The sequence below is a fragment of the Dermacentor silvarum genome, unplaced genomic scaffold (assembly GCF_013339745.2).
Source record: "Dermacentor silvarum isolate Dsil-2018 unplaced genomic scaffold, BIME_Dsil_1.4 Seq536, whole genome shotgun sequence".
Taxonomy (NCBI): Eukaryota; Metazoa; Arthropoda; class Arachnida; order Ixodida; family Ixodidae; genus Dermacentor; species Dermacentor silvarum.
The window spans coordinates 133,722-147,365 of NW_023606392.1; the positions used below are offsets into that span (position 1 = coordinate 133,722).

Below are 13,644 nucleotides of genomic sequence, written 5' to 3' on the forward strand. Positions count from 1 at the left end.
TTCACCACAAGGTAAATAAAGTTCTGAGGGTCCGGAAAAAAATCAATCAGATAATTGAAAATTTTGACCACTGCAATTTACACGTCCCCCCTTAAGGAAAACAGCAGCACAGGCAGTTTGTGTATGCTTGTACGCATGTACAAGCATCCATGTAACTATAACACAAAATAAATGCAGTAATAATCTATTAGATGAACATGCAAAAAGTTTGGGATCTAGTTTAAAGAATGTCATTCTAAGGAGCAAACTGAATCACTCAATACCAATTTCCACTTTCAACTGCACAGCTTATTAGGAAATTTTCTATATGTTTGTTTTAAACCAGTTCAGCTTGGTACCGTTCTTTGCTGCCATTTATTTGCACTAAGCATTTCACTTTTAGAGAATGTTGAGTAGCGATACCTCGGACTGGTTTTTTAGGGAGAAAAATTGTGCTTTCGAGAAACAAAAGGTTAGCCTTTCGTTAATAGGGCAGCCTATTCAGAGCAGCAGACTGCTTATTCTGAGCAGGGAACGAGTTTTGTTGTATACACACTGGCTTTAGAGCTGTGTACAATGAATGAGGATGGTGGGTATCCTCCAGCACTTCAGCGATGAAACAAACATTTAGACATTGTTTACATCACAATTTTTGCGACTTTATAAAGTGTTTTTTAGAAGCTGAGGAGCTTGTTTCAGTGTAAATTTGGAAATGTCACATAAAAACAAGCGCTCTCTTCAGGGAGGCAACCATAACCTCTGCCCCCCTCTCCGCTTCCATTAGAACCAATGGTTAATGTATTGTAAGCATAGTTGCCACACGCAGCAGCCTTATCTGGCCAGCCCCACTTGCAGATGCCCCAATGGATGCAGCTGAACCTGTGTTTGATAGTTCAAAAGCACTAATGTAAATAAACCATTAAGGTAGGCTTGACAGTCCACAGAAGTTCTTCAGGCATTATCTTTACATGTTGCTTATTGAGACATGGCCACCTATATTTTGTCCATCATTCTTTTAATTGAGCATTCGTTCTTTACAAAACGAATAATGCAAGTGCTAGGACAACGGAAAACACAAGCTTTTCTAGTGTCTTGACAAAGGCCTCTGCCCCTAATGTATTAGGCAACAGACATTTTGAATACATTGTTCATATAAGAGTTAATGCACTGACAAACATGCTTATTACGGTATACACAGTGATATCTCGACCAAACAAATTATTTGTACAATACACAGTTCCTTTCGAATATGGTCACAAACTGATGCATCATAGTGACACATCTTTCCAATACAAAAAATACAAGCACATATTGCACTAAAGACTAAACATTTCTTACAAATTTCAAAGTATACAAAGAAAGCCAACATAACTATGGCATAGGTTATTGTCATTCACATTCACGCAGTTAATAATGTGCTTCAAATTTTGGCATTAAATAGCATGGATTGTCAACACTGAAGCCTTTTCTGTGATTATTCCACCAAAAAGCACGGCCAAAGTTTGTTGCTCCCATATGTCATCGTTAACATGACGAGGCTTGCTTAGGTTTGTGTTGCTTGACAAAGATTGCTTATCAAGCACCATGTTATCTGGATGTGACAGTCACTAAAACATTTATCAGCATGGTGTGAGAAGTGGCTGGTGTCATCCGAGTCTATTATATAGTATGCTAAGCTACTGATGATTTTTATATCTTTTATATGAATGTTAAAAAGTATTGGCTCCAAGTGCTTCTTTGGGAGATACCTGCTCCTAAATTCACTCTTGAGTGTGTCCTGGAATTCTGATACATTGTTTCCTGTGCTTCAAGTAGTACTTGAGAAGGTCAAGGGGCAAACATTAAAATCGTAATGTTCTAGTTTAGTGAACATAGTTAAGCCTGTGAAAAGCCACGGGAAATAAACACAACTAAGGTTAGTATTTTCCCTCAAAGCCATAGAAAAATAACAAGGCTTGTAGAGCTATAGTGAACAAGATGGGCAGGCGCCTTTTCTGTCTCTTATGTCTGTAACAAGAAGGGAACCACGCGGGCACGCCGATTGTGGTGAGGGTTTTATAGAGAAAGGAGAGCAGTATGATGCGCGGAGTTTCCATGAAAGTAAAGCTAAAGATAAGGGAGCTCGTCCACTAATAAGTGACTTTCAGCATCGCGGGTCGGATCATGTGTCCGTGTGCCTGGTCAGTGGTGCTCGTGGAGTTTTTTACGGCTGTGGCTGTGGTATGTGCAGTCGGCGTGCCGGTACAGACCATATACGCCGCAGAAAGCGATTCTATACAGACTATATTGTTGAGCGCAGAGCAACTTGCCATATACTGATACCCATTTTGGTCTTTATTGGTAGAAGAGTCGATGTCACAATCTGCAGCACCTTTAAATACAGAATGCAGAAAACAAGAATAAAAACTTGCGGGCAGAATTAAAAACAAAGAGGGCTGTTTTGTAAGCATAAGCCACTTGCGATCGCACAAAGCGTGCAATGCTTTTTACAGAGGGGGTGAACTCGACCTAATCACCGAGCATTGGGAAATACACGACAGTGTGCGTGTGTAGGTATATATAACTAGGGATTTTATGTCGGCTTAAACGTGACCCCTATAACCTATTTTTTGTGTTTACAGACAGATTTTCCGAAAGGCTTCCTCTAAATCACCCGAAGCGACCCAAGTTAAAATAGCTTATAAATGTATTTAACTCTCCAGCATGAGTTTTTCTGCATAATTAAAATGTTTGATAATTGAATTGTGTTAAGTACAACAAGAAAACTGCATACTTGCGCTCGACACTTGAAGCACGTTTGTTATATCTAAACACGTGCTTAAGTATACTATGCGACAAAATATTTCCTTGGCTGACTTGACTATCTAAAATGCCACGTAGAATTTGATGTTATGAACCATGTCAAGTAAGTGCCACTTACCGTTGGACTCATTTCCACCTTCCCTGAGGAGATCCAGCAACAGCCGGCGCACAGAAGGCATAACTTCCACATTGTTCATGCTCTTTGGGGTGCGACACCGAAATGACGGGCTCCCCGACTGCCATAGTCAAAACACGCGTGGCAGATGGCCACTTTGTTTGCCGTGGAAACCTACAGGGCGGAAGTCTTGCGTAGTTTCCGGAACCAGTTTGTACAATGTGAACGCGACTTCCTGCATGATCTCCCGCGGAGCGTTTTTGCTTTCAACTGGCAGATTCGGATTTGTGAAATCCGAGTGCTCGAGATTGACCAGTGAAAAACGACAAAAAATTGCTGCATGCAGCAGTGTGTAAAACCGATCGATTTAATGATGTCCTGTGTTCAGAAATGATAGCAGTTTGTGATGGTCAAAATGTCGTCAGCGTATTAACATTGGTGTCCCGTTACAGCTGTGCAGTAAAAGATCAGCATTCTCAGAATTGGTGAATGTAGAGAAAAAAGATAGCAACCTCCGTGTTTCAGATGGCATAATGAAGTGGTGATAACTTATTTTTGTATGAATTGTTTAGGCTGCTTCCTTATCAATTGCTCATTAGTATTTTTTCCTTGTTTTTTTGATGTATAGAGAGCATTTATTATAATTGTTAGTGCCTATATTTAAACCATGGAGTTTCACATACATGCTGTCATTATTGTGTCTAGGGGCTGCCCAAGATTAACTTGCAAGACAACTATCCTGAATGCATATACATTGTGGAATTCACAACCATGCATCAAAGGAACAATTTGACAAGTCTCTGCCATGTCATTCGAAGAGTTGAAGGAGAAAACTACCCACTGGCACCTGACTACATCACTTGTCCAAGAATAAACCTGAATCTCCCCGAAAGGTTATGCACAATATACATTCTTTTGAGCTTGTAAACAACTGTCAAGGTAACCAATAAGATGCTGTTGCTACATTACTTACCTTTCTTTGCACTCCTTATCAATGGTTCACCTTCAGAGCTGCCATTCAAATCCAGATTCTCACAGTAAAAAAATAAACTGCTTGTGTATAGAGTGCCATGAAAAGGGTTATTTTACCCTTTTTTATCAATCAGGGCATCGACTGCTCGTTACATGCTGTGTGGAGAAATAACGAGCCTCAGCCCCAGCTACCCGTTTCGAGCCACACCTTGCTTGTGCAACTTGCTTCTTCCTTGTAATGTCGCTCCCAGTTTCCTAGAAGGGATCACCCGTGGATGGATAGTTCTCAATTGGATAGCACCCGCACTGCTCCCCCCTGTTTAATGAGATTGCTGGTGAGGTGTGGTATTATAGCAGAGTAAAAGTGATAACACACCTTAATGGCGGGATGGTTGCTTCCTCGTACATGTGACCAGATGCAAGAAGGTGAAATGAGCAACGCCTGTGCCAGGCATAGGTCTTCCAGATGCCTGCAGGCCCTCAAGCTGCCCAGCTTCTTGATGCCTTGGCACAGCCGTTGATCACTGTGCAACCCGTTCAAGCAGGCTCATCCGTGAAGAACGCAGTACTTGCGTGGTTTGTCTCGAGGTGCAGCAGAGCTTCAATTGCGAAGGGCGTGCAGTTTGTTCTGTCTTCAGTACGAACTTTGTCATGGCAATGTTGTTGAGGCGTGAGAATTTCAGTGCTCAATGTATCTAAGGGGATTTATCGTATGCCACATGACAGGAACGCAGCAGTTTTGAGGTCCCCAAGGAGTGAGAGTGACTTGTCTGGTTTTTAAGTACTTGCGGGAAATCTTGTATGCCATTCTGACATTTTCTTGTATTACATTTTGTGTTAAGAAAGCAACAAATGAATGCTATCGCCTTGTCACACAGCAGGAAACCAAACCCTACGGAACTGATGTCTCCTGTAAGCGATAGTGACTCTTCCGCTGCTACAGTGATTGCACAAATGTAATTATCAAATTAATTTGCCTATTCGTGTTATGCAGAGCACATAGGCTTGCTCTGTGAAATTTCATTGAAAAGCATTTGTATGAGGGGAGGATCTAAGCTAGCCTGTAGGAGGAGGTCCTTATCAAAGCGTGCAGAAAATGGGGGGGGGGGGGTTCTTTGGCTGAACGCTCACTACTATCAGCTGGCATGTCTCGCAGGGCCGCCGCTTTGGATCCACCAGTGGTTCGTGTGATTATCTGCCTAAAAGGAGACCTGTTCACAAACTCTTGAGTATTTAGCAGGGCATTTAAGATGCGCATTTGTCTTGTGGCTGCAACTTTATGCTGACGTTCTTGCACATAAATGTGTAAAGCACTAATGCATCTTTTCAAGCAATGAAATAACCAGAAATTACACTTTTGCAGTTTTTCTTTTTTTTTCAACATGCATCTCACAGTTGCCACTTTGAGAACTCCTTGCGTGAGAATTTCAGTGCTCAGTGTATCTAAGGGGATTTATCGTATGCCACATGACAGGAACGCAGCACTGTTGAGGTCCCCACGGAGTCAGAGTGACTTGTTTGGTTTTTAAGTACTTGGGGAAAGACTTGTATGCCATTCTGATATTTTCTTGTATTACATTTTGTGTTAAGAAAGCAACAAATGAATGCTATCGCCTTGTCACACAGCAGGAAACCAAACCCTATGGAACTGATGTTTCCTGAAAGCGATAGTGACTCTTCTGATGTTACAGTGATTGCAGAAATGTAAGTATCACAGTAAATTGCCTATTTGTGTTATGCAGAGGACGTAGGCTTGCTCTGTGAAATTTCATTGAAAAGCATTTGTATGAGGGGAGGATCCAAGGTAGCCTGTAGGAGGAGGTCCTTATCAACGTGTACAGAAGGGGGGGGGTTTCATGGGCGGAACACTCACCGCTATCAGGGGTGGCATGTCATGAAGGCCCCTCCCCCCCGCTTTGGATCCACCAGTGGTTAGTGTGATTATCTGCCTAAAAGGAGACCTGGTCACAAGCTCTTGAGTATTTAGCAGGGCATTTAAGCTGCGCATTTGTCGTGTGGCTGCAACTTTATTCTGACGTTCTTGCACATAAATGTGTAGTGCACTAATGCGTCTTTTCAAGCAATGGAATAACAAGAAATGACACTTTTGCAGTTTTCTTTTTTTTTTCAACGTGCATCTCACAGTTGCCACTTTGGGAAGTCATTGTGTGAGAATTTCAGTGCTCAGTGTATCTAAGGAGATCCATCGTATGTCACATGACAGGAACGCAGCAGTGTTGAGGTCCCCGCGGAGTGAGAGTGACTTGTTTGGTTTTTAAGTACTTGGCGAAAGACTTGTATGCCATTCTGATATTTTCTTGTATTACATTTTGTGTTAAGAAAGCAACAAATGAATGCTATCGCCTTGTCACACAGCAGGAAACCAAACCCTACGGAACTGATGTCTCCTGAAAGCGATAGTGACTCTTCTGATGTTACAGTGATTGCAGAAATGTAAGTATCACAGTAAATTGCCGATTTGTGTTATGCAGAGGACATAGGCTTGCTCTGTGAAATTTCATTGAAAAGCATTTGTATGAGGGGAGGATCCAAGGTAGCCTGTAGGAGGAGGTCCTTATCAACGTGTACAGAAGATGGGGGGGGTTTCATGGGCGGAACACTCACCGCTATCAGGGGTGGCATGTCATGAAGGCCCCTCCCCCCCCCCCCCCCCCGCTTTGGATCCACCAGTGGTTAGTGTGATTATCTGCCTAAAAGGAGACCTGGTCACTAGCTCTTGAGTATTTAGCAGGGCATTTAAGCTGCGCATTTGTCGTGTGGCTGCAACTTTATTCTGACGTTCTTGCACATAAATGTGTAGTGCTCTAATGCGTCTTTTCAAGCAATGGAATAACAAGAAATGACACTTTTGCAGTTTTTCTTTTTTTTTCAACGTGCATCTCACAGTTGCCACTTTGGGAAGTCATTGTGTGAGAATTTCAGTGCTCAGTGTATCTAAGGAGATCCATCGTATGTCACATGACAGGAACGCAGCAGTGTTGAGGTCCCCGTGGAGTGAGAGTGACTGGTTTGGTTTTTAAGTACTTGGGGAAAGTCTTGTATGCCATTCTGACATTTTCTTGTATTACATTTTGTGGTAAGAAAGCAGCAAATGAATGCTATCGCCTTGTCACACAGCAGGAAACCAAACCCTACGGAACTGATGTCTCCTGCAAGCGAAAGTGACTCTTCCGATGTTACAGTGATTGCACAAATGTAAGTATCAAATTAATTTGCCTATTTGTGTTATGCAGAGAACATAGGCTCGCTCTGTGAAATTCCATTGAAAAACATTAATGTCAGGGGAGGATCCAGGGTATCCTGTAGGAGGAGGGTCTTATCGAAGCGTACAGAAAACGGGGGGGGGGTATGTTCTTGGGCTGAATGCTCATTACTATTAGCTGGCATGTCTCGCAGGGCCCCCCCACTTTGGAACCAGCATTGGTTAGTATGATTATCTGCCTAAAAGGAGCCCTGGTCCCAAACTCTTGAGTATTTCGCAGGGCATTTAAGATGTGCATTTGTCTTGTTGCTGCAACTTTATTCTGACGTTCTTGCACATAAATGTGTAATGCACTAATGCGTCTTTTCAAGCCATGAAATAACCGGAAATTACACTTTTGCAGTTTTTCTTTTTTTTTCAACATGCATCTCACAGTTGCCACTTTGAGAAATCCTTGCCTGAGAATTTCAGTGCTCAGTGTATCTAAGGGGATTTATCATATGCCACATCACAGGAACGCAGCAGTGTTGAGGTCCCCGCGGAGTGAGTGACTTGTTTGGTTTTTAAGTACTTGGGGAAAGTGTTGTATGCCATTCTGACATTTTCTTGTATTACATTTTGTGGTAAGAAAGCAACAAATTAATGCTATCACCTTGTCACACAGCAGGAAACCAAACCCTACGGAACTGATGTCTCCTGTAAGCGATAGTGACTCTTCCGATGTTACAGTGATTGCACAAATGTATGTATAAAATTAATTTGCCGATTTGTGTTATGCAGAGCACATAGTATGATTTATCTCTGTGAAATTTCATTGAAAAGCATTAGTATCAGGGGAGGATCCAAGGTAGCCTGTAGAAGGAGGTCCTTATCGAAGCGTACAGAAAATGGGGGGGGAGGGGTTCTTGGGCTGAACGCTCACTACTATCAGCTGGCATGTCTCCCAGGGCCCCCGCTTTGGATCAACCAGTGGTTAGTATGATTATCTGCCTAAAAGGAGACCTGGTCACTAACCCTTGAGTATTTTACAGGGCATTTAAGATACGTATTTGTCTTGTAGCTGCAACTTTATTCTGACGTTCTTGCACATAAATGTGTAATGCACTAATGCATCTTTTCAAGCAATGGAATAACAAGAAATGACACTTTTGCAGTTTTTCATTTTTGTTAATATGCATGTTCTGTTATGCGGTGCTTTGCGCACACTAAATATTGCCCAAACTGGGCTGCATTGTTTTTCTATCGTGTTTAATCCGAATATGCAACACACCGGAATGCTGATATCACAGTTGTAAAATAGCTCCAACTTGCTTCTGTTTTTGACGCCACTGTCATGGCCATAGAAACAAAAGCGCTTTTAGGAAAATGCATTAATTTGAACCTATACAGTCAAATTCCACTATAACAAAATTGGCGGGACACAAAAATTTTCGCTACAAAAATAAGTGGCTATTTGTGCCCGCTTTGCTCTTCGCTGCCGACGGTGTCGATAAATGCAACCATATTTTCATTTAAATTTGAGATAATTGTCCGGACTTCAAAGTGCTGACGAAAATAAGGGCAATATGGCTAGCGGTGTTTTCATCGCAAGCGCCGTCAGACGCTGCTCCGACAACCAGAAAGCTCGGCTTGGTGTCTTCCTGAAACGCCAGTGGGGGTGGCTGTCAATGGAGTCGTTGGGCTGCTTACGAAAATTTTATGGCCAGATGCAAGAGAACAAGAATAGATTTGACATCACTGGTCCTCCTTTCCTCGTCGGCAAAGGAGGGCCAGCTTCATCACTATCAAACAATGGCAGCCTCCACGTTTGGCTGGTAAATTGACTACACCCTTGTACAGTGTACTGGCTCAGGCAGGGCAGCCGATGCAGTAATTGGCGGTAGTTTATAGTGGAGCCAACCCATTATTTCAACTTCGTTGACATTTTTTTTGTGCCAATATGTACAAGGTTTTCGGATTTCTGTTTCCTGCACAGTAAATAAGTTTTAAAACTCGGCACTATTCCTCAAAAACATTTTGTTGAAGTGGCACGGCACATGCAAAAGTTCGCTGCGGCGAGAATTTTTTATGCAGTACCTTTTATGGACCTCTCATGGGGATAGAAAAGACTTCAGTGTAGCAGGGTTTGACTGTATCTCACTGGTCATATTTACGCCTTTGTATTTCAGTTTTCCAAAAAGACGCAAGGGACGAAGAAGCATCCACACTGCTTCTTTTGTTGGAATTCCATCTACAATAGAAGGTGCATCAGACACCAAGAGCCTGAAGACGGAGGGCTCTAATTCTCTTCATGACATAAAGCTACCCAACAATTCATGGCCCGATTCTGTGCAAGGTGCGCAATGTTAGGATTCTCATTTGATGTGGACATCAATACCTGAAAAAGCTGCATTTCTAGCATACCAGGGACAAATGTTTCATAGCTGAGCCTGCCATTGAGGTGTCTAAACTGAGGTGCTTCATATTATTGCCTCAATTACCTGATGAGGTTATTCAGTGTAAAAAAGAAAAAAGTATGCAAGCATTCCGGTGCCTACATTGAACTACATTTTCAAGGGCATTTCTACTGCTTCCCTGACTTGGATGTGAGGGTACACTATATAACCATAGTGGCTCATTGACTGGCATTCTGCTGCTGACCACAAATTCATGAGATTGCGTCACGGCTGCTGATGAATGCAGAAATACTTTTGTACGCCAGCAGGTCAAAATTAATCTGAACGTCTACTAAAGCAGCCATCATAGCCCTCTGACGGTGCACTTTCGAGATGTAAATCTACTGCAAAAGGATGGATAGTTGGGCGAGTTGGTACGGTAACATATTCTTGGTATAAGCGCGAAGAAGACACGGACGGTGGCGGAAGACAGGACGAGCGCTATCTCACAACTTAATCTTTATTGGAAATAAACATTTAGTTGGATCACTTATATTGGATCACTTTATTGGATCACTTATTTATGTTTGTTATTTCCAATAAAGATTTAGTTGTGACATAGTGCTCGTCCTTTCTTCTTCCGCCACCGTCCGTGTCTTCTTCGTGCTTATACCAAGAATATGAGACGTAAATCCCCAAAATTATTGCTACATCCACATATCAATGGTAATTAGAGCATGTGGGCACTCTCAAGTGAGAATGGAACGATGGGCTCCTCAGTCTAGCCATATGTGGCACCACTGGTAAAAACCACAAATGTGGGACCCAATCATTGACCATTTGCTACCACTGGACGTATTATATCTGTTTCATATCACTTGCTCTGATTACGCCCTAACCGGGAATATGCTCGCGTTTAGCATTGGCTGCTTGAGGTCTGCATGATTCCAGTGTTTATGTGTGGTTTGATACTTGAGCTGTTAAGCCCATGAATGTGTGCCTTTGTCATTGTTGTGCCTCTGGTAATTGAACAACAAATCAATGACCACTCCAGAGAATACATTTTATGCTTCACTTTTATTTAATGAAGGTAAACTGTGGTTTCTTGAATCGCAGACCTTTCCACAAAGATTGTGACACCTTGATAAGCATTCATGAGACCCTCTTCAGGTTGTTTATATGCTGCTTGTGTTGTGAAAGAACTGTTTCTTTTGGTCTCTGTAAGTTCCCATGTTTTCATGCAGATCCTCCTGAACCTGAGGATTTCCTGGCAAGGCACATGGTTGATGTCACAGGAACAATTCCAGCTGTAAATCATTGCAGCACTTTCTCCTGAGATGAAAATCTTTTTGTTCTCATTCGTTTAACGTGTCTTCAGCAAAGATAAGCATCTCGGAAAAGTCTAGCACTTGGGAATAGCTGACTCAGACCATAGTGACTACATATATATGACTCCTAAAATTGCTTGTGGTTCACATATTAGTATTGCCCTGAGCAGTGTTTGATACAGTTGAACTGGGATATAATGAACATCAGGGGACCCTGATCATGAGAAAAATTTACAGAAAAATAAAACTGTGCTGGATTGCATACGGCAGGCATTACGAAATCCTTACTGGGACCTTACCACTGTTGTCGAAAAGTGTACAATCATTGCATTCTACCGGTGCTAACATATGGGGCAGAAACTTGGAGGCTAACAAAAAAAGCTCGAGAACAAGTTAAGGATCACACGAAGAGCGATGGAACGAAAAATGTTAGGCCTAATGTTGAGTGATGGGAAGAGAGCTGTGTGGATCAGAGAGCAAACGGTGATAGCCAATATTCTAGTTGCCATTAAGAGGAAAAAATGGAGCTAGGCAGGCCATGTAATGCGTAGGATGGATAACCAGTGGACCGTTAGAGTTACAGAATGGATACCAAGAGAATGGAAGCGCCGTCGAGGAGGGCAGAAAACTAGGTGAGGTAATGAAGTTAGGAAATTTGTAGTCGCAAGTTGGAATCAGCTAGCGCAAGACGGGAGAGGCCTTCATCCTACAGTAGACATAAATATAGCATGCAGCAACTGCCTATGCAAGTCAGTGTATAAGAAATTAAGAGGCTGAGCACAAGGTCCTAGCTATCACAGGTGCATTAGGTAGGGGAGTCCAACATAAACCACTCGTGTGCCTAGATGTAGGAACTCCAGGTGTTCAAAATTGATCTGGAGCCTGACCCTCGAAGCCCACATTGCAGCTTTGGGAGATTGAGTGCCTGTGATTAATAAAGAAAGTTGAAATTTGGTTTATGCCTACATTGAAATGATGATCAATGTTATTGCTGCACTGAGGGATTCATTGTGTCATAGCGTAGAAAGATGCACTGAACCTGTCAGAATAAAACTGATGGGCCTGTAGAGCACTCTGCTGCAGACGACGAGTATGGGCGTTCAATTATATAGCCATGGCAGCCTCGTTTCGATCTGGGCAGAATGCAAAAACACTCGTCTCGTGTACCACACTTTGGGTCCGCAGTAAGAACCCCTGGTGGTCAAAGTAAATCCAGAGCACCCTTCCCACCATGGTGCCTCTCATAGCTCTGGGACATACAGCAACCTAAAATTTATAATGTCACTAATTTGGCTTTGATCAAATCTTGCCATTAGTATTTCTTATTATTTCTTACGCTTTCTTATTTTTACTTCTAAGCTTTTGCAAAAGCACCTACTGCATGTGGAAGTGACATCAGGCATCACCCCATCAGCTCTCTCATTTCTTTCTTTTTTCTGACCCCTTCTTGTCACACATACTGCACCTAAATTTTGTTGTCTGTTTTAGGAGGATTGCAGCATCTGTTGTGAACCACTGGTCGCCTCCTCATCCTACAACAGCAGTGGCCGGGTGGTGAGCCTTTTCCACTGTAGCCATCATTTCCATTATGCCTGCCTTGCAGCTATGTATAAAAGCAATGGAAAGGTGAGTTACTGACATTGTTCAACCACTGGAGTAGTTCATCCTCATTGTTATCACGCGTACATAGTTTTGCTCCCTCGATCTGCTTGATGCCCAGTCTGCATTTGTCTTGATTGTTGTCACACTTGTCACTGTGACAGAATATAATTTTTTGCATTTAGACCACTCTAGAAATTTGATAATTCTTGGAAGTACAAAATAGAGATGCAGGTTATGCATGAACATTTGCCTTCTGGTGGGGCTTGACAGCCGTGTGCTGCACATTGCCATGGTGCCATATCATGCTTCAACAGAAAGTGACAGCGAAGGCAGTGTGGGAACGCTACTTTTTAGGAGAAACCGACTGTGAATACTTGAGTGAGCTCTGTTAGTGAAACCTAAGCGCTTTATGGTTCGAGTAGCAAGCAGTGTTTTCAATTATTTGACGCTCTTGCAGTGCACTCAGTGTTTGAAATAAAACTCAAAGGATCTGCAGGCTGTCAAATGATGTTATAACTGAATGGCATATTGTGCTTTTCTTGTGCTGTGCTAGTGCTCATTACTGAGCAAACCATTTTATTCCACCAGAATGCCTGTAAAAGAAAAGGAAAACCTTTTAGTTTAGTCATTCTAGTCTAATGACAGCAGAACAAAATTTATGGCACATTTTAATACCGACCCTTGTCTCAGTCATAATGTGCTCGAGTGCAATACAGTATAGACCACTTATAATGTAACTGCTTATAGTGCAGGACTGGATATAATATGGTCTTTTCAGACTCCAATTAATTTTCCCATATCACTCTACCTATACGCATATCGCTTATAGTGCAGTTGCGGGACAAAATACCGGTTAGAGTGCGGCTGCCTGGAAGTTTGGCAGTCAACCTAGACAGCAAACGCTCCCCTCAAGCCACAAATACCATATATACTTGAATCTAACACGCACTTTTTTTCCGATAAAACAGGTCCAAAAATTCAGTGCGCGTTAGAATCGAGTACGACCCTAAATCTGCGTTTTCATATCGCCATCGGCATTTCAAAATGGCCGCCTCGCACGCGCGTCGAGCCTAGCTACCGTAGCTTCCTCCATGTGCTGCAGTACATGTGCTTAGGCAATCTGCGACGGGGAAAGTCCACCGCGCGCCTTATTTTCGCCCCTTATAGGTTTGCATTGAAGTGAGAGGCATGATCGCACAAAGGTCAATTTGGTCGCCATGCTTCGTCACTCGAGCGTTTTGACAGTTC

General features: G+C 42.5%; 1 protein-coding gene across 1 annotated transcript in view; it reads left to right on the forward strand.

The window, feature by feature from the left end:
• LOC119435216 (E3 ubiquitin-protein ligase DTX4-like) overlaps window positions 1-13,644 on the forward strand; it is a 62,276-nt gene that overhangs the window by 13,076 nt on the left and 35,556 nt on the right. Inside the window, exons 3-10 of the mRNA XM_049659747.1 lie at window positions 3,602-3,789; window positions 5,495-5,572; window positions 6,245-6,322; window positions 7,007-7,084; window positions 7,756-7,833; window positions 9,260-9,426; window positions 10,711-10,775; window positions 12,283-12,420. Of these exons, the coding sequence (XP_049515704.1) occupies window positions 3,602-3,789; window positions 5,495-5,572; window positions 6,245-6,322; window positions 7,007-7,084; window positions 7,756-7,833; window positions 9,260-9,426; window positions 10,711-10,775; window positions 12,283-12,420 (870 nt within the window). The remainder of the gene's footprint in view (window positions 1-3,601; window positions 3,790-5,494; window positions 5,573-6,244; window positions 6,323-7,006; window positions 7,085-7,755; window positions 7,834-9,259; window positions 9,427-10,710; window positions 10,776-12,282; window positions 12,421-13,644) is intronic.